The sequence below is a fragment of the Polyergus mexicanus genome, unplaced genomic scaffold, assembly GCF_030449975.1.
Source record: "Polyergus mexicanus isolate NDT 795.1 unplaced genomic scaffold, iyPolMexi1.0 SCAF_21, whole genome shotgun sequence".
Classification (NCBI taxonomy): domain Eukaryota; kingdom Metazoa; phylum Arthropoda; class Insecta; order Hymenoptera; family Formicidae; genus Polyergus; species Polyergus mexicanus.
The window spans coordinates 5480341-5503360 of record NW_027223341.1 but is presented as its reverse complement, the minus strand read 5'-3'; the positions used below and the strand labels follow the sequence as shown (position 1 = coordinate 5503360).

Below are 23020 nucleotides of genomic sequence, written 5' to 3'. Positions count from 1 at the left end.
CTTTGTTCATCGAGGAGATTTCTCTCGATTTATCTTGTAGCTTAATTGTGCTTTAATTGTATTTACATATCTAATTGCACACACACACACACACACACACACATACACACGCACACACATATGTATGTATATGCATAAATTATATTTTATAATTGCAATTTACATAAATGTATATCGCGATATACTATATATTATTCTGATAAATATTGTTTTTTCTTTATGATATAAATAATCAATATCTTTTATATTATAATGTATTGTTGTTCATATTTGATCGAGCTCTGTTACTAAAATATCTATATTTAATGCTACTATGCAATTTATTGTGATAATGCATTCAGAGATTTATGTATAAGGGATTATAATATTTCGTTAATGCAAAAATATAAGATATTTAATGAAGTTTATGTTCAGCTATTATGCACTGCACATAAAATTGTATCATTTGTGGTTAAAGCGTGAACTTATAGCGTGAACAAAGCGAGAATATTTAAATATATTTATCATTGGACATACGAAAGTTCTTCCATCACATTAAGAGATCAAATAAATCTATCAAACGCGACAAAATTGCATAGGGCTAGGATTAGAAGCTCTTTCGGCGTACACACATATTCAGAAGTAAGGGAATTTATAATCTAAGTAAGTCATACCATATATTAAGCGAGGTAACTTAAAGTCGTAAACGTCGGAGTATATCAATAGTTGAACAGTCTATGTGCATGTGGTCGCGCACACGCAGGTAAAGATGCATTTTCGTGCATATATATTATATGTCTTTCCTATAGCAACGGCAATCTCCCCATCACAGTTATTGGTAACATCATTTTAGTTAGATATGCTGATCTCATTTCGCTTTGTGACGGATTAAATTAGCTTTAATACATACAGGAGGGATAAAAATTAATTATGCTTCCATTTGCCAATATTTTTCTTTCTTCTATGAAATTTCATAACATAACAGACATTTCACTTTGATGTATCAGTTTAGTGACGACATATGCGCATGTTAGCGCACAACATAATAGATATTGGCACATTTAGGTCAAGATTGAGCATCAATTGCCTCCGTCTAATCAACAAACGGCTTATGAAATTAGATGCTGATCAGAAAGCCTATCGCGATTGATTGAATCAATCCAAGTTATATAATATCAAATATTGTAGATTTACTCGAACATTAAATCAAAAGTGTTCTAATACATATAATACACATAATACATACAATTCTATTGTAATGCACACTTTATTATTGTAAAACTACAATACTTAATCATTTCATGATTCGATTTTTTATTTTAAGCAGAAAATGTGTAAAAGGAAGTAACTGATTAACAAAATATGGATTCTGTAGAATAAAAATATACATAGGACTTTGAAATACAACACAACATTATTATGTCCGATAATAAATTATTTTCTTGAATTCAATGATGATACAAATGCCGAACGAAGGCCATAAAGAACAGTACATAGTAGAGCAGTATATTTATGCGTGCCGTTTTCTTATCGATCTGACTCGCGTAAGCTTTTGTTCTCGTAATTAATTACCCTTTCATTTGGTGCACTGTTTTAACCAACAAACCAGCACCATTTATCGCTACGATGCGATGTACTAAAACTTATATTACGCGCATTTCCATATCTGCTATCTGCATAATATTCTAAAAAAACCATTTCAACTACGAGCTACGTACATTTCGACGATACATTGAGCGCCTCAACAAATCTCTATGTCCAACAAGGCGAAGGAAGAACTTTCATCGTATTGGTTCGGAGGAAACGGTGTCGAATGAAAGAGGAATTGAATCTGAATTCATGCCGCGGGACATACAATATGCTTTTTGTAAAGATGGGGGCGACTCTATCCGGAGAAAAGAATTTTGCAACGAATTTTACATGCCTGCCTCAAACAGTGTTTGATAAGAAAAAAGGAGATAAAACGAAAAAGGTTGTCCACTAAGACACGAACATACGTTCGCGTACGAATAGACTAGCTTATATCGAAGTCAAATATGTATTAAGACTTTATGTATAAGTGTACATATATAATAGTGTGTATATTATATATATACGATTATCGCGTACATCTCGGTGGGGGGAGGAAGTTAATACTTTTAACGTGAAACCGTAAAATGTGCATTGTGTAAAGTGATTTATGTACAATACAATCGATTTTCCATTACTGCGAAATTTGTGTGCGCAAAATTTGCAAAATGTACAAAGATAAATGCATAAGATAATGTATCTTTGTATACTTAGCGAGTATCTGGAATAATTATACGAGGATGAAGGTTTGGTCAAACACACTCGTTCGTATTAATCTCCTATCTTCGAAGAAAGTATTATCATATCACCTGAAATATGGAGTAATTAGATAAAAGTTGTTTGGCGAGCGCGATAATGGTGAGGTCTTATCTACTTTTAACAGATACTAATTATCGATTTGTCGTTAGCGTGTAAAGAACTGGCCCCTGCAGTTCACCTGCGCCGCTTCACGTTTAAATGTTTTATGTTCGAAAACAACGAAATCTTCTGGTGATTATAATCTGAAAGGAAAAAGTTGTGCTGGCGAACCAAACGGCTAAGTGGTGATATTAAACTCGCGTCTTGGTTACTTTTTTTTCTCTCTCTCTCTCTTTCTTTCAGGTCACTCTTGAGATTACTCTTTTGTGTAAGTAAGGGACAAATGTTGGCCATGTGACGGGATCTCAGGATGAGAAGGTTCTTTAACCGCTTAGCACCTCGCGATCGTTAATTTCGCGACTTCTCCGGCGTGACCCCCTGAACTTTATTAAAGCCAATTAAACCAGCGACAAACTTTGAACGAACAGTCGCGCCGATGGTACGTACCGTAAATGCAAACTCACAATTTGTCGATTTCGTGCACCTAATCTCGCGGGATATCCGTCGTAAATTCCCTGTTTATGATGCACCAAGTACGGTCGGTGCTCGCGAAAGTTCGTTAAGAATATATATAGGCCATTTACCTCGTACTAGTGTTACACGACTTGAAAATCTTAAGAGGTGAACATTCTTACTGTTTACTGTTTTCGATTTGAGAGTAGGAATATATACGCAGGATATATACGCTTCTTATATGCGATAATAACAATTTGGATTTTGTAAAAAGTACAAGAATGAAATTAGGGAGTATAAAAAGGGAACAAATGGAAGCTAGAACATGTAAAGTACACGATATGTATACTTCTACACATTAAAAATACGATATATAAATTTAATCGTTTAAGCAATTAATGATTTCAAAGTGAAATAAAAACGAGAAAGAATTATTAAATAGCAGAATGTTAAACAGCGAAACTGTTGATATTTCGAACGACGGATGTAAAGATAATAGAAATTCCGTAATAAAATAAAAAACGACGAAGAATTATTAAATACCAGATTGTTAAACCGTAAAATGTTGACATTTTCAACAACGGATTTAAAGATAATAGAGATGTAAATACAGAGTTATAAATTAATTAATTTATATCGAACGAATCGCTGAATGGAAAAATCAGTAGAAGAGGATGAAATAGGTCAGACGGTTCTATGTATGTATGTGTACACGTGTGTGCGCGCGCGCGCGTGCAATAAACAACAAAGAGAAGAGATAGAAGAAATTTTATAAGAAGAAAAATACGTCGATTTAAAATAAATCTACAGGAATTGCGGAATGGAGAAATCAATAAAGAATCTTGAGGAAAATGGGATAAGTGAACGAAAAGAGAATCAACGATCTCGAGTTATAGAACGGAGATTTTGGAATAAAAGTCAACCATTGTACTGCGATGCAATAGCGCGAATCATACACGAATCATCGTCGAGAACTCGAAACTCCATTCGTAATAAGAATGCAATTCGCAAGCTAGATACGTACCATATAAGATTTCGCGCGGATTTCGATTTCGATTCCACGGATCAAGAAGTTCCGGTAAAAGATAAATAATTCGTACTTTAACCGTTTAAATGTGGATACAATATGGTCTGTTTTTTATTCTATATCAATTTTGATTATAAACTTTGTGATTGTAATCTCCATCTTCTTCTCTATAGCTTTATATCCATTATTGTCACCCGCCAATAGAGAATAAACCGGATCTTTACAAACATTTCTTAAGAAATACCGGAAGATGCATTAAAGCGAAATTGCCAAGTCGGACGACATAAGCGCATTCACCCGCTTGAATATATCCGGCCTGGCGTAAAAATCGCCGCTGGCGATTTGATGCCGGGTCAACGGTGTAAGATATGGAAAGGCGGAAGATACGCGATGAAGAAACGCGAACCCACCGCGACGTACACGCGGATGACACGAGGAATAAAGAATGCGATAAAAGAACGCGATAGAGCATGGGTGGGCAAAAGAGTTGGGGGTTGAAGGGGGAGAGGAGCGAAAGAAGCGTAAGAAGAGGGATGACGAAGAATAAGACCGACGTACAGAGTCGGTCGGTAGTATAGCTGGGGTGAAACGGCGAATAGCGCCGGGCGCAGGACGGCTAAGGGACGATGAGGGGGCGAGTGGAGAAAGGAGAGGGTAGCCGGTGGATTTTGCGAGAACGCCGCGCGCGGCAGGGTCGGGGGGTGGCGCCGCGGGCCGCGCCGTCGCCCAGCATCCCTCGTTTCCACCCGCCCACCCTCTCTCTTGTAAAGGCGCACCCTCACGCCGAGAGTATCCGCTAGTCATACGCTGGCCCGTTGCGAGTCCGCTGATATAACTGCGCTGCTCTTGCTCCTAGCGAGTTGCGTTTATTGTACGCGTTCATCGCGATTTGTCTCGATCCGATCGAGACGCGCTCGCGAAGAATTCGCTGGCGAATGAGATCTTGTCGATCGGATCTCGCATAGTGTTTTCGTCGAATTTATTCATCGACGAACGAACGCGAAAGGCGCGAAAAGCGTGTCGTGTGATCCTCGTGCGATTGTTGACTGCAGTCGAGTACGCATCTGTCTCGTTACCGGCATATCGACACGGTTAAAGTAACGGCTATGCATCGTGATATCCGATGGACGGTTGCTCACATGGCCCATGTTTTGTTTCTGTGACCACCTTGCGACGCAACTACGTGGCTCCCTCTCGATCGTTTCCGGTTGCTCCGACAACGAGCTCCCATCGTACCTGAAGCGCGCGCTTCAGCGACCTCGTGTGCGAGATCATCGTTCGTCTCTCGCGAAAGGAAGATTCGGGATAGCTCGTAGGACGTTCCGCTAACGTAGGATGTTGGGACAAGGGTGGTATCATCAGTGAGATGTCCGATAGACGTAGCGATAATAGTTGTAGGATCATTGGCGCGATTTCCGAGTCCTTGATCAACGACGTGGCTGTCATCGACAGCGGTAACGCATTAACGTCCGACGTCTCGAGCGACACTCTTCACTCGGATAAAAGCGTATGATTGACATTATTCCGAACGGCCAGACCGCTGTAATATCGAGGATTCGCTTCAGATTGCGTTCTCCATTTGCCCTCTGCCTATTTGCCGCTTCTAAACTTTGACGACCAAGCGGAATATTCACGGACGGAAGTGCAACGTTATTGACGGCGTTAAACTGACGGCGACAACGTTTGCCGTTACGTCCAAACGCGATATAAGCTGCATTTAACGGCTTCGCGACGATATTAGAGGATGTCTTGGATGAAGAAAAAAATAGAGTAGGAACGGGACAGATTTTAGACAAAAATTTGAAATTTTTTTATTCCTTAAAATATTGCATTTTACGAGACCGCTTGAGATCTTTGACAAATTTACGCGTGATCGAATAGGGAGATGGATACCTTCTTGATTATCGGCATCTGCTTCCTCTGTTACGAGATGTGCGATTTAATAAGACGCTACACCGGCCCGCAGGCAATAGAAACGCATCATCCGGCGGAGACGACCATCGAGGCATCGCCCCCGCAGAAAGTATACTCGATTTCTCGCAAGATTCAAGGGCCTCGCGCCCGTTGCCCGCAATAGATTGTGCGTTTGATTTCGCGATCCGAATAATTTTACCTAGAATTATCTAACATCTGTGTCAGTTCGGGAAATGAGCCGCATTGTGTGAGAAAGCTACGCCAGAACGGAAAGGATCTTTACTAAACCTCGAACGGATATAGAATTTCGCCGAGTTCGGTCCGAGCAAATGGATGGTCAGACGAGATGGATTTACAATTTCGTACAGTGATAACAGACGCTCGTCTCGGAGATTCATGATGTTTACGGAGTTTCGGAGCGGCAACTCGATCGATAATGATTTGTCAGCTGTTACGTCAACTGAAATATAGACTAGCGGTCTATCAGTTCTTAGAGCGATGAATTCGTAGATGCGATCGTCGAAAGTAACGATCCGCAATTTGTGTTGATAAACGTGTCGCTTCATAAATGTAGTGAGCGAAGGCACGCAAAGGCGTTAACTAAGCTGAATCGATGAAGACACAGTGATATGATTCATCGAACGATTTTCCTCATTAACGAGACGTATTAGAGTCGAGAGTCGCTGTTGTATTGTTCATTATTTGCGATGTGCGCGAATGTGCGAACGACGACAATGCGCAACCGCTCGATTTGTTTGCGAATACGTAAAAATATCGAGAGCAACGGATTTACTCGAGTAGAATTGGTCGCTACAGCGAACGCAATGACCGTTGCGTATCATGAAAAATAGAATGTGGCCCGTCGTTAAGCTTTTGAGACTCGGTAAGTGATATTGATTGAGACATCGTGGCTGACAGCCCGCCGTACGGAGCGAGGGAATAGCAAACTATTTGCTTGACGAACTTTTTAGTACGTGCTTGCGAATGCATACTTTACGATGTTTACCAAACGTCAGTACAACCGTAACGTATAAACGGAGAGTGAAGTTTCTTTTACACGCGTCAGCAAAGTCGGCGTTGTCGTGCACATAATACATTGTTTTCCAACATATAACACGACATCTTGCCCGCATCTCGAAGAAGCAGGAAAAAGAGAAGCGATAACATCGTTTAACACAGTGATTGTACATATTCACTGTCCGTAAGTCAATCTTGACGTCTGCGGTCGAAAAGTTTCTATAGATTATAATAGACTTACAACTTGTCGCGGTTGATACAACAGCTACGTTATAACGCAAGAACGTTTCGTCGAGATTAGAAGCGAAAAGGGCTAATATATTGTACTTGCAAGTGTATTAAACAAAATTAAATTGTGAAGTGTTATTGCATTTTGCAAGTGTTTACAAAAGTCCGACTGACCTGACCTTTAAGGGGCGGTCATTTATTATTTATTAATAAGTTAAAATATATTTGAAGTGGCCCGCTTTAGCGAAATGCCTTTCCAGAATTGAAATAACACTCAGACAGTCTTACTTTTATCTACAACGTCCAGCGAAAAAAGATCCAATTATATCGAATGAAAGAGCCGAATAAATTAAATTGCTGCGATATATTCTCTCCGATGTCGTGTAATGTTACTCTCGGTGAATATATGAAAACCCTTTTCGACGATTGCGAGCGTGTTTTCTGATCAATTCAAGTGGTAGCTCTCATACCGGAGGATTTAGCGCGACGAAGAAGGGGGAAAAGAACATGACTAATGTTCAATCTCAATCTCGGAGTTGGATGTTCCGATGCTACGACGTGACCCCTTTTCGACCGATATTTCGAGAGAGATCGAAACAAGAAAATATAAAAAATTAGAAGACATGGACTCGCTGGAACGTCTAATGAGTTCTCACCATCCGGCTCTCACGGCTGCTACACGATCACAAAATGCCTTTGTACAGGCCAATCTCTGCTCCGTGATAGGCCGCAAAGGACGACACCTCAACGGCACCTTTTGTTTAACCGGGGATACGATGGAAGGCATCATACAATGCCTGGTCTTCCTCAAAGCTTTCTCGGTAAGGGATCCGTTTCTGTCTCGCTATGCTCGTCGTATCCGGAAATTTTTTACATCGAGCGATAAGGTACTAGAAAAGATTTTCCTTCTCTCGATGCCTTTCGATTTTTCTGATTTATGTCAAAAGTATAATACATTGATGGTGAGTTTTTTATATTGTATTAAAGGAACGATTAATTAATGGTAGATTCATATAGAGATGTATAATCGTGGAATTTAGAATTATGTTTATTCCAGCTGCATATGCGGGTGTATACGAAATTCTAATTAGATTTTAATCAGAGATTAACTGGGAATAAATAATTGCTCATTTAAAATGATTCGCAGCGAGACAACGCTACTTGCACTGATTTTGTGGCGATAAGTTATCCCGACGATTAATTCTCGTCTGTTATCTTGTTGAATGCGTTTAAGAAACGAGGATTGTCTAATTACGTGTCATTTATCGCGCACTGAGAGACAGAGAGAGAGAGAGAGACAGACAGAGAGAGAGAGAGAGAGAGAGAGAGAGAGAGAGAGAGAGAGAGACAGAGAGACAGAGAGAGAGACAGAGAGAGAGAGAGAGACAGAGACAGAGACAGAGAAAGATTTAGACATCTTTATTACGTGTCATTACTGTTAACTAGCAATTACGATTTATTTATCTTGCGTTCTTTTACTTGCTACACTTAAAAAATTACTTTCAGCATAATAAATTAAAATTCTCTTTGTAGTCATTTCATTTCATTTTGCCATTTTTTACGTATGCATTTATGCAAGTGCGTTTACGAATATACAATATAAAAGCGCGAAAGGAGTTACAGGAGTTTTTACGATGCGATCTGCCTTATCATTGAGACGATGGAACAATAAGTGGCTAATTATATTAATAATATACTAAAGAAATTTAATAGATTATATAGTTTTCTACGGTTTAAGCGTTCAGTTCATTATTATGCTTCGTTATTACACGAAGCGAATATGTTATCATATTTTATATATATATCCGCAGGACACTCGTATAATATATTTTAGATTAATTATTGATTATATTTTGAAAATTTTTATGTCCAAGCAGTAATCACACATCAGATAGATAGTTGTTTTACTTCAAAGTATACTCCGGTAATGGTACTATGAAATATTGTATTATTTGCGCGAAAAGGAAAGATATGTCGTTCAAAAGACGAACAAGTCAGAGCTTTTATATAATTGCTACCTTTTAAAATAACGAGGTGCCTTATATAGCCTTCTCTTCAGAGAAGTAGATGAACAGCAGAGAACACACTGAAGCGAAATCAATAAAGAGAATTTGGCGTGGAGCAAAATTATCTTGGAGTGTACCGTTTCCGTCGTAAACTGAAAACTGTAGGAACTAAAAACAACTTTCGATACACAAATAGAAACATAATTTGCAATTCAGCTTCCATCACAGAAAAGTCAATTCAAACGGAAATTTCTGTGTTTGTATACTAGCGATTATTTATTGAAGAAAGTTGCAGAAAAATATCGTTATGTTCGTAGTCGCTGCACGCATGTTTATTTTTTTTTTTCTAAAATAAAATTCACTATGTATACGCGTTTTCACTCTTCTACGCATTATTCAACAATGTATACCTATATTGTTTTAGTTTTTTTACATATTTGAAAAAGCTTGTTATTGTTATGAGAAAGAAAATGTAAAAGCAGACAATAAGCGAAGATACTACGCAAACGTTAAAAATTCTGATATTGTAAAGTATGCAAATATTTATCTTAAAAAATGTAATTAAAAGATAGATAATACTATAAAGAATTATAAATAAATCATACCACATTTATTAAAATAGTTTAAAGTTATCAGTATAGAAAGATAATTTATGCTTTACGTTGAAAGATTGATCGATTAAACTTCAAATATTCGTGAAGGATGCCTCGTGAAATACATGCTTTCTTTTTATGATCGGATCGCTGATAGACACTTTATAGAAAGTTTCGGTCGAAAGTTATCTGTATTCAGGTCCATGTTGCTGATCGTTAACCGACGTTATAAATTTTACAGTCAATATTACAAGTCGACGTTAAAGTGAGAGAATCGATTTTTATCGAATCCATCTCAACATTGCCTTTCTGCTGCGTAAGATTTTCACCTCAAAAGCAAGTATTGAAAGACGAGCATGCACTTTCTTGAAGCAATAAAGCCTCGATGTTGTTTTCGACTTGCACGCCGATACCCGGAGTAAAAAGCTCGAGAGTAGCGTCTCGAGAGAAATTTAAACTCGGAATTGCGAAAGGAATTGAGCTTCCCTTTGACCAAACTCTCCCCTGAATTGGCGTATAGTCGAGGAACGTCGTTCTGCTTAGTATCGTCTCATCAATCACGACCTAATTTAATTTACTAGTTAAAGCTTGTGCGCCCTAGTGCCTTTGATCGGTCGCAGGAATTAAATAATATAAATAACGTCAATCAAAATAACCCAATCAAACTCGCGCCAATCATCCATGTATCAGAAATTTTTATTTACACATGAAGATATATATATATATATATATATATATATATATATATATATATATATATTAGGTGTACAACTTTGCTTCCGCCATTTTTTTTCCGAAATTCGAGGCTTTATTTTAAAAAACTGGTTATTGCTTGTTGAGTCACTTCCAATGATCGTGCCAATTCTTTTTGACTTTGATTCGAGTCTTCATTAAGTAATGCCTCCAATTCTGCATCTTCGAAAACCTTTTCTCTTCCACCGCTATGCCGGTCTTCGACGTGAAAATCACCGTTCTTGAAGCGTTGAAACCACTCACGACACATTCTTTCACTAATAGCGGCTTCACCATAAGTATCCGAGAGCATTCGATGAGCTTCAGCTGCAGATTTCTTCATATTGAAGCAGAAAATTAAAACCTCCCGCAAATGACGATAATTTGGCTCGTAAACTGACATTTTCAATCGAGAATAACTTTATGATGCAGACACAAATCGACTAACGTTTCTATGGGGTTATGTTGACAAATGCCCAAGTTTATCGCATGACGTCTATGATCTATTTATTTCGACCACTACTTACCGCTAAAGCCATCTATAGGAAAACGGCGGAAGCAAAGTTGTACACCTAATATATATGCAGTGTTTAAAATGTAATTTTATTTGGATTTGCGAGATTCGCACGACGCAAAAGATTTTCCCGCACCCTGAAACCAAATCGATAATTTTACAAGTAGATTAAGGCTGGATAATACTTTCTGACGCATACAGGTCATTAATCAAAGGTTTTTTTGCGAGTCCATCCGGCTGTTACACGCGGCTGCTGATAGATGCACGCGGATGGCGTAAAAATTCACAACATCGAAAACGAACGCTTTTTTCGCCCATGTTGTCGCGTTTATCGTCACACGGTCTACAGTGATAACTTTTTTTCTTGATACTCTTGTTGTCTATCGGGAAAGTTTTTGGTATGCGTCTTATATATAATCCCTGTCGTCGCTCTTGTTATCGACGTCATCGTTGATGACGTGGCCGGTATAGCGTCGCTCTACGGCCGAGTGGATGACGTTTTCATCCCATGTTCGAGATGAAGGGCGAGGCGAGGGCAACGATAACATCTCTATGAGAATGCCTATGAATTTTTATCCGATTCGCCCGCGGAGAGACGTGGAGAAGCGATAATCCTTAAAAAAAAAAAAGAAAAAGAAAATAAGCACCTACATCCCCGGCCATTCTCGCGCTATCATAAAAGTTATCAATAGCATTGTTCCATAACAAGAATGTTTTTGTGATTTTATCCGGTCAACAAGAAGGATTCGATTGAAAAGACAAGATACTGTCAAAGCGAAGAGATCTTTTGATCTCGTAAAAAATCGTCTCGATGATTCTAAGAAATTTTGCCATAAGATTGTCATTAGATTTAATATAGTAGATGAATATGATTATATGATATCAAAATTATAAAGCAATATTATCATTGATTATGATAAATGATAAGTTTGTTTTATCATTTCGTTTACTATTAAATCTGTTCATATACATATTTGATTGTACAATATCAATTTCTCGTAATAATTTTATCGAAAGCTCAATAACGCGTAATAAATTTTTAATCATTATCATATTCTATTTTAATTGTAATATATGCTTGTAAATATTATAATATCTGATGGAAATTCAGCTTGTAAATATTATTTTAATGTAAACGAGCCAAATTATATCTGTAATACAAATTATACAAGTAATAATATAAATTATTATTTACAATGAGCGATATAAATTATTCTATTTAATACAATTTACATAAATATTTATTATTCTATCTTTGAATTTAATCGAACTTTCTGTATCTAGATTTTACAGAAGTTTACATACATGCGAAATATCGTTTGTGATTGCAGTGAATCCTCACCACATCGCGATATATCGTCTTGGCGACGATAAATCTTGGAGGGAAGTTTATGCGACATAAGTTTTCGCCCTTCCGGGAGGAATATATCGCTCTAGGAGAGCTATAGAATATCCGAGGGCCGCGAATACACGGGCTCCAGATTTTTTCACCTCCCCTTGGGTTATGAGAGGATTTCACTTTCCTGAAAACTATTTCTATTAGGAGATGATGCGGTGCATTATTCGCGTTCCCTGATCAAAATTTATCATGCCCGAAAATCGATACATCGAGATATTACCAAAGTATTTCATGTGTTTGTAAATGATTAAAATCGCAAAAATTTTAACGACAGTAATATATTATATGCTTTAGATATATAAAAATGTTTTTATCAACATATATTATGATAGATATGTACAATAGAATATCATGTAGTTCTGAGAAATTTTTGAAATAAATAACGTTATGTCGTGTATTATTTATTCTTTCAGAAATAAATAATTTTCTCACACGTAATTATTTACTCGCATAATTTTTTGCTCATCTCTCATAATGCAATCACATTGCGAATATCTACGTTACCATCGTATATGTCTAATTACAAATTAATAATAATTATTATTGCAATTAAAATAACAATAGAAACAAGCTCTAGAAGAGCATCAAAGTTTGAAAGATATATGCGGAGCCTGCGTCTGCTCACGAAATAATCCATCGGTCTATTACCGAGCGTGAATGATATTCTCGTCTGACGCGGAATTTCGCTTCTCCAGGAAATCGAATTACACTCCGAAAACTCTCCTCTCACCCGGATATTCGATGGATATATCTCGTACTGTTTGGCGTTTATTTAGGAATTCAAACAAGCCGCGTGGTATACACGTACATACAAAATGTTATGAGAAAAACTCGCATATCACGAAGGACTGGTGTGCGTTTATACAACAAAAATTTAATAACGTGTAACAATGGCGAGATTGATCGCGCGAAGAATATTGGATTGGAGTATAGTATGTGGAATATATACGCTTTTAGAATATAAAAACATATTTATATGGACATTGTCTATGCGATAAATAATTCAGAGGAAACTATACAAAACGATAAAAAAATTATGTAAAGAACAAAGATAAATAATATCACCATTTAATAAACTTATAGTTGATAATTAAGCTTATTTTTAAAATATTGTTTTTCAATGATAAGTTTATAATTGGTATATGAGAAGAGGGAGATAATTTTAAATCTCACGCGTAAATCACGAGAAATTTTACGATTAAAAGAGTCATAATTTTCATTCCGATAAATGTCATACAATGAATATAAAGAAACGCGTCTTCATCTCTACACTCTCAGAAAGGATTTCTGATAACGAGACAAAAAATATTCTTGACATATTTAATCGTATTCACAACCTTATGCAGTATAAAAGTAAAACAATTTTAAAATTAAATCAATAATTCCTTTTCTTCTCTCTCGAATTAAATAAGATTGTCTTACTATCTTGAGACGAAGAGAGAGTAACATATGCAAATCTAAGCTTATTATATTCTTGCATTTAGAATAACTTGGTGTTAGCGCCACAATAGTCGGCGCGAAACCGATACGCGGTGGCGTTACTAGGCATTTTATTCCAGATTTAAGAATTTTCCATCTAAGATTAAGATATTCCTTTTTCAATAATAAATATGATTGTCGCTATATCGATCCTATTTATTATCCTATTATTATATGATTATATGACAAAGTTTTTCACTTACTAGCCATAGCCAGATCCGCTTTATCGTCAAATGATCCCAACGAACATACCGGACACGAGGGTAAGTTGTTTAGGTATCGTTGCCCCGATATCGGGCATCGTACTTTACGCCAATTAGTCATGGACCTGGAATTTTTAGCTGGTCGACAAAGACAGCTCCTATGACGATATCCCGCAAGTTTCCGGAAGGAAAAATATGAAGCAATAAAATGTTGATATTTCTTTCTCGAAAGTGGTCATACTCGATTTTTGTTTCATAATTCGTACTTTAATAAAATAATCAAAATGAATGGATGAGTTTACTTTATACTGTAAGATATACGATATAATCGCGAGTTTTGCACTTTCTTAAAACTTGGGGGATATCTCTGCTGGCTGGATAACATTAAAACTTATCTATCATTTCGCGATATCCAAGTTACAGCACAATAATATCATATCCATTCATATTTCATTCTCGGTCCTTGACTTTATTGTATAAATCCGGTAAGATAGATTTTGCGATCATAATTAATAACACGGAGCAGCTCACAAACGCTATTGAATATTTCGACAAATCGAATAATCATATCTCTGTTGTACTACGATATATGTCGGTATCAGTTAATATCCTCGTGTTTTTACTAGAGCGGATTTGCTAAATGTCAGAATATGGGAACGGATATATGTACCATACGCTGGAAACGGGCATCGTAGAATGTGACATATCGTCGACACTCTGTATAGACACACACTGGTACTGTTGTTTTTGCCGGATAAACTCGGAAGCTCGCGGTCGGGCTTTCATTTGACGGTTGTGCAAACACCGATTCCCTGTCAATAAACGTTCTCATTTCGACGCGAGTGCACGAGCACTTACGTATTCAAAGTCGGCTAGAATTCTATAGTACGTTATCAATGTCCGTCATCTGTTACCGCGAAGGGCTCGCGCTCTCGCTTCGCAGCGGATCATCGCCTTTAAGATCCTTCCCAAAACCTAAATTAATATTCGCCCGCGTGTAATTGCGAGCTAAATACGTTTAAATTTGCTCGGTAACAGGGCACGGCTCGATATGTTCCCCGCAATTCAGTTAACAATAATTCGATATACGTGTATCAAATACAGAAAATTTTTTTTCTCAATCAAGATCAGATTTAATATAAATTTAGTACAAAGCTGAGTAAGAAACTGTAAGCTGATTAATTCGCAGTATTAAATTTTTCTTTATTTATTAATGCCTACGTTGATAATTTACGAAATGTATGCAATAATATCATTATACGTATAATTTAAAATATATTAAATTATATTTGTAAATCCAGTTAATTAAAAGATTCACCGGCTTCTTTTACTTTTAAATCTTCGTCATAAATTGACGTTGAAAATTTTTCAGCATTATTTTCATTTCGTCTATTTTAGTAAAGTATGTATATCGGCACATTTTCTTCTTTCTAAACAGTGGACTGTTATTTTCATCGAAATATATACGCGAATGCTTTTACACTCGGTATTTTACATATACGCACCATCTATTCGGAGAGTCGAGCTTTCCGCTACTATGCCACCCTTTACGAAATATGGAGCCGCATAAACCGTAGAAACCGTCGCGTTATTAATCTCCGAATTATTAACTGAAATATCAGCGTATAAAAAAAAATGTTTGCCTTTGATTAGAAAAAAATACATGCCCGTGCAACGTAAAATTTTATATTAATATAGCCTCGCACAATGGCGATTTTCCAATTCAACAGGCTTGTATATGTACAATATATAGGACAGACAATTTTTAATATATTAATCTTTTCATTATGGAATTGAATATTGGACGCATCGTGCGCTATTCTGTGTTTCACGAATGACACGAGATTTAACATTCCGTCTAGCTAAAATGGCATGCCAGATATATTGTACAAAATCTAGAGTCCAGAGAGAGAAATTGAGCGACATTATCTTTCATCGCGTATTCTCGCGCTCCGTACTGTGGCCGCGATTATTGCGAGCGCTATTTAATTATCGATAAAGAGAGAGAGAGAGAGAGAGAGAGAGAGAGAGAGGAGGTCAGAATGAAGTTTCGAGTAAAAAAGAATTTTTGCATCATCAACGAAGCCATTATTAGAGCGTTATACGTATATTAGCGCGTTCGCATCGTTCTGCCTACAGGGATTTGTATACACGATGGAACTTAATTACGAAATATGTACCGCGCGGATTACTTGTTACTGTGAGCCACGTGGGCTGGTAAATATTCGCCGATGCTTCGGATTATTAATATTTGGGAAAATTAATTATTGCCTCGTGTCGGTCGAATAAAAAAAATTCTTTACATTCTCATACATTTAACCATATATTGTCAATGTAAAGCGTGCTCGGGAGCAATGTTGATAATATTTGCTACGCTTTTATGGGACCGCGAATCTGTTGTTTGAAATTTATTCCTGTTTGATCATACAAAACGATTGACCGAAACGTGTGAAAGTTTAATTTGTAATATTACTAATATCTACAATATATGACTTTAATATCGTGCAAGAGCGCTCGAGCTGCGTTGCGAGTACTTAAGTCTGATATTTAGTTTGCAAATTATTTTTGACTGTCGTTTTGATATAAATACGATATTTCAATGAGATCTTTTGTAATCGTGACGTTCTTATCGAGGGATCGCAATTGTTATATCGCGCTGTTATATATTCTACGACGTACTTTATATTTTGCGATTGTTAGAAGAATACGCGCTCAAAAGCGTTTTTACGTCAGTATGCGTATATGCCAGATGCGGCTCGCACGATATTTCGCATTATCGTGATGCGAAAAGGCACATTTAGATTTTAGTAGTATTACCAATATCAACGTATGATCATACTTTGCATATATTACAGCGCATGCGGGTGGATGATAACCGCGCGCTGTTATTATTTGTAAAATATTCACGGGGTGGTGAGCGTGTGTACACGACGAAAAGCCCGATATCACTCTACACACGTTTACGCTGATCCCGGTGTTGTCCGCTATCATATTGGGTGATTGCGTAAAAGTTCGTGCCCGATTTAAATATAAACTTCAATAGATTATATTTTAGAGATAACACTTTTATTAATCAATTATATAGTCTCCATTCTTTTCTACAATGGTTTTCCAACCATCTATAAGCTTGTCGATTCCATTTTTGAAGAAAGAACTTGGTTTTTCTTGAAAAAAGTTTGTAAGGTGGTTTTCGACAGCTTCCTCGGAATTGAGATTCTTGCCATTTAAACTATTCTGCAAAGACCGGAACAGATAAAAATCTCAAGGCGCAATATCTGGAGAATATGGCGGGTGCTGCAGAATTTCCCATTGCGACTCCCGCAGTTTTCCTGCAGCTTATTCCTTTCAGTCAGGAGATGCGGCACCCACGTATCAAGCTTGGAAATGTATCCAAGCTTTTTTAAATGACGAAAAGCGGTCGAATTATCGATGTTCAGCCTCTCAGCAATATCCTCAGTTGTAATCCTTGGGTTTCTTCCCACCAAGGCATGCACAATGTCATCATCACGGCCAGAAGGCCGTCCAGAGCGGGATTGATCCTCCATGTTGAAATCACCATTTCGAAATCTGCCAAACCACTTTTTGACTGTTCGGAGAGCAGGAGCGCGGTCCAAATAAACGCTTTGAATATTTTTTTGTGCAATTCCAACACTCACGCCTTTGCGAAATTCATATAGCATTACATGCCGATAAATGCACCTTTCGTTTTCCATTTTTAATGATTTCTCTTATGCACAAATGGACTTATCTGAACAATGTCTGACGCTAAATTGACATAAGACAACGTCATCTATTCGGTATAAGCAACAATTAACACACGAAAACAATAGAACTCCGCCATGCCAGCAACTTGCTGCCATCTATGAAAATCGGGCACGAACTTATGCAATCATCCAATATTTTCGACAATATTCTACGCGTCACTGACGCGTAGCCATTTTCATCTATCTAATATATGTATCGAGAATTACTTCACGAGAGCACTTGTGTATTATATAAAATAAAGTAGTAGATGTGTATAGCGTGTCAGAGTAAAATATGGAAAAAAATTATTATTTCAATATTATCTTGATTTGCCAGCAATAATGACAAATGATAAGGAGACTTAATCTTAAAAATATTTCAATCTATGTGTATATTATACAATACATATCGCTTACGATAATCGGTGCACAGCATCGTTCAGAAATTCATCTCCCGGTTGCCTAGCCACATTGGAACAATACGACCTGAATCATGCTAATGAAGATGCTGATGGAGAAGATTAAGCAATCTCAGGCGCACGACATTGATAGAGCTTACATAGCACTTGTCGTCTCGAGATAACGTTGACTGCGTACGTGAGGATAGGAGTCAATAGAAAGGATGTCGTGGTGATCTAGAGTAGGAGAGAGAGAGAGAGAGAAGAGAGGGAGAGGGTTGGTAAGATGCATCGACATGCTGCGGTAAGGAATGCTGTCGAGAGTGGCAGTATGAATAGCTACGCTGTTACCATTAATGGAGTACGTTTAATGTTCCTCTTAACTTTCCCGCTGTCCCGTACTCGGGGCGCCATTGGACAAACCTGTCTGGCGTTAATTAAAGTGCGTGAATGAAAAGTGAATCGTTCTCCGCGTTCGAGAGTAACCCCCTATGCCTCGTTAAAACCGACTAAATGGTCGCGCTAAAAGGTTTAGAAAAAAAATTTCCAATCTCTTCTAATTTTTAACATATAATCTTTGAGTAGAACAATGTTTATATCCTTCCGGCATTATCAGTAAGCGCGAATCTTTTAGTCGTCAGATATTACTCTTTCGACGTTATCTATATGACGTACAAGCATAAGAAGAAGACGGATCTGCGCGACGATAACAACGTCATCCTCTCGAGTCTCGAATCAAGCGTGGAAATGTCTCTGCACGTTCCCTAATATTCGCATCGAAACGCTCAATATGGCCGTAGATATGAATCGTATAAAAATATCGCTCACTCGCTGGCGGCAACTCTCCCGACCGGCTTTAATCACCGGCGTTCCACTCGGTCGATTCGACGCGATTACGTTTCCATCGAATCTTCAAAATCGGAGCAGCCGTTTCGGTTAAGCCATTGATCTTGATTCCATCGGATTATGCATTCGTCAGTAGAATTATCGATCTCCTCCCTTTTTTATGAAGGAAAAAGAGTAATGTTTTTCGTTCGCGAATCTAATGCTTCTCCTTGTTTTAACGAAGATGCGAACGATGTCGTTAGATATCAACGAGTCGATGCCGAGAAAAATGTGTTTTAATATCATTAAAGAATTAAATATTTATAGCATTTATTAAATAAATTAAATAATTAACAAAATTTTATGAACTTTAATATTTAAACAGCTTTATTGAGATATTACGCAAACGTACACATAATAATTGATTTCCTTTCCCGATAATTTGCTACGCGTATATTGTATATTTAATGGCACTTGTAGTTAAATCAGCGATAATTGTTCTGCGTGCACGACGAACCGCTATAAGCGCATGAAAGTGTCCGGAGATTTACACTTTCAACCTGGACCACAAGACCACAAGCACTCGACGCTAGATTTATGATTCCCCTCGGAACACATGGAACCGCCCATTTGATGCTCTCTTTAGGGTTTAAAAATGAGAGAAACATTAAGGTTCATTAAAAGCAAACTTAGACAATTCTCGGAAAATGTATGGCCTTTGCTTATGAATAATATTTTTCATTCTTGATACAATATTCTACAACATATTCTTTATATGTAATATCTCTCTCTCTCTCTCTCTCTAATATCTTGAACATATTTTAATTATAGAACTGGCATTGATGAATTTTAATTAATTTTTGCTAAGTTTTATTTAACATAATAAGATTTTGGATGGTGCAAGAGAACCACGTGTGCCATAAACATAAAATCCCATTAAAATCCCGCGTCGGGATTTGACGGATTTGCGACATAGTCAGTATCGATAATCCCGATAATGCGTGTCATGCTTCATGTTCAAGAGGCCAATGTTTTAGCGCGTGGGATGAAATGTCAAAGGCAATTCTTACGTTGATTGGTATTAACATTGTTATACATGCTACATACATTTTGCATTAATTTGACATTTGCTATTAAAAATATTTTTAATAAATTGATGATAATTGGACATTAAACTATATAATAATGTAGCAAACCGAATATAATATGCATACCATAATATCTATCCGATACAATTTACATATGTATGAATATAATATAATTGTATTATATTATAAATATATATAATATAATAATGTATAATATATAATGATAAATAATAATATATAAATAATCTATCTAATTTAAAAATAAATATATAGTTTGAGTTTTATATATCAATTGCAATGTTCTATATTGAAAGCTGTCTCTCTCTCTCTCTCTTTCTCTCTCACCCCCTCTCTGAGAATAATATCGCTGCATATTCAACATGTGCAATATACAATATTAAATCTTTTATGTCAGCTTTCTTTTATATATTTCAATAAAAACAACGACATATATTTTCTACAAAGATGATTTTCAGTAGAATTTAATTTAAATTAAATTTTTATCATATTTCTCGCTGTAAATAAAAGCGATCGATTGTTCATAGCCTTAGTACTATAACAAAGTTGATTTTTGTCAGTCAATAATTTGATGAAAATTGTATTTGCGAGAGAAATTGTATATTTTATAATCACAAAAATTAATTAGAAGAAAGGTAAATAAGAACTAGTGTGATTAGTAAAGCGCCAATTTTATTCAACTAACAAGTTCAATCAATCATAAATACAATAATAATGAATATTTCGGTCCATTTTTCAGACTATTCTCAGCGCAAATACAATATAAACAATATTAATGATGAAATTGCATATAAATATGTTATAAATTAAATAAAATAAAGTCAATCTCAGCGGGAAGTTAAAATTGTCAAATGTAGACTAGTAAAATAATATTTCTCACATCGTCCAATTGCAAATAAAAATTCAACGTTACGTTCAACATCCTTGAAACGCTTGTTCTTCCCTATTTGTTGTTAAAAATATTTGTTATTATTTGTGAATTTGTTAGTTAATCTATCCACTCTATCTATCGCGCTGGCTCTTATTTGCCTTTTTTTTTTAAATTTGTTTCTGTGATTACATTCTAAAGAGCATTTTTTTATTTCGTTATTATATATTGTATATTTTATAAATTATGTATTTTTCGATGTAATAAAATCAAGTGTAGTTTTCGCCAACTATGCATTAATATGCACTAACTCTAAGCAAATACTAAGCGATCCATGTCGCATTCAGACATGGCATTATGCCAGTAAGAGACCTCCTACATGTCCGAAGAAGTGATAAATAATTAGCTATGTGGATATGATCGCGCGAGACATTCGAGCATTTCGAGTCGTGTTTTTGCAGAGGACAAAGGCCGTTGAATTATATGCCGTGAAATCAGGCAGTTTGCCATTGTATTGTAATATGCGAAATGTATTGCTCTAAATCAATGGATAATAAACATTCGTAATATTGGCTCTTTGCAGATTCACGGTTTCGCAAATAATTTGATCGTGCGCGGAAAAAGTTTTCGATAAATATCGCTTGCGAGCAAACATTTGCTGCGAACCTAGAGACGACGATCAGTCGGTGACCGAGAATTTGCGGTATAACTCGAAATTGCGGAAACGCAGTAACCTTTGATCTCCTCATTTGTTTTGAGATCCAGGGACTCTCATATCCGCACTTTATATGCGCATTGGCAAGGCATTTGCATATCTGTATTTTTCCGGAACGCTTTGCGCATGCACGCGTTTAAAGCTATCGGGGCCGGATAAAAATTCACATTGTAGTCATCGTGCGACAGAGCGAGTTTAATTAAAGATATCGCTTTCATCGGGACAAAACAGTTTCGCGAGAGTGCCGTTGCCAACGCTGTGAAATGGAGATGAAACCTTCTATCGAATTATATACGTTAAAAAGGGATCAGCGATTTAACAAAGAGACGAGATTGAATTACATCGCATCTTCTCGATCGTTCCAGAGCAATTGCTATTACCCATGATTTTTCTATTAACGCACACACGCGGAAATAAAAAGAATTCTTTCTTTTTCTCTCATTGGCGAATCAATCAATCAATCAATCAATCAATCAATCAATCACTGGTTAACAAGATTAGTACAAGCCTGAAAAATCGATGTCTGCGGTACTCGTACTTGTATAAATGAAGACGAGCTCCGCGTTTTTGTTGATCACAGTACGTCGGATTGGATTAAAAGAGCGCGTATACGACTGAATCAATTGTCAATCCCAATTCCCGACAGTGAATCTGCTAGCGCGCAACTCCGTTACCTACGTATAACGACCGATCGTACTAATCCTAGGCACATATTGTACCTACAGGGGCTGGGTCGAGCCCCTTGATAAGAGGTGTCTAATTGCTCGACCATCGCGTATAACTCAATTGCAATTGAATTTTGGCTACGATATCGGAATTACATTGGTTAAAATCATTTGTAACCTTATTAAACAGTGATTGATAAATTTTGCATAAATCCGAATAACGCCTTCTTACAATTAGTACAATTGAGATAATTTATTCATGCAATTAATATAATTAAAAGACAAATACTTTCACGCTTGATGACGCGAAAGTATTGAACTAAAAATACTAAAATGAATAGTTTTGTTTTTTCGTTCGATAGTATCGCGAATATAAATGCGATTCTATCCGATGTGATAAAATCTTATTATCGGTTAGCTTTTTATACGCGCATGAACAAAATTTATTTATGTTTCGTAAAAATGTATCCTATTCGCGAATATCGTACGTGTAGATTTCTGCAACGGTTATACCGCGTAAAAGCAAATCGTAATTTTCAGTGTGAACGAGCTCGTGATTTAGGGTCTCGTTACAATTTGAATTCCAATCTCGCCGTTCGCAGCGGATCGCTTTACGGCGGGTTAACTAAACCTCGCTCAATTATCGAGAGATGCATTCGTTCGATAACAGCCGTATTAACAGTACCTTCATTATGCAGGTAGATATGATGGGAAATTAATATTTCATCG

At 36.8% G+C, this 23020-nt stretch overlaps 1 protein-coding gene across 13 annotated transcripts in view; it reads left to right on the top strand.

Moving 5' to 3' along the window:
• Rg (A kinase anchor protein rugose) overlaps window positions 1-23020 on the top strand; it is a 299154-nt gene that overhangs the window by 98175 nt on the left and 177959 nt on the right. For 8 of the 13 annotated variants that reach the window (XM_070311921.1, XM_070311914.1, XM_070311913.1 and 5 more), the window contains exon 1: window positions 4705-7866. The exons of 4 other annotated variants lie outside the window; for them this stretch is intronic. In XM_070311921.1, the coding sequence (XP_070168022.1) occupies window positions 7594-7866 (273 nt within the window). In that variant the 5' untranslated portion in view covers window positions 4705-7593. Of the gene's footprint in view, window positions 1-4704; window positions 7867-23020 lie in introns of those variants that run through there. One more of the 13 variants, XM_070311918.1, reaches the window with a different exon arrangement.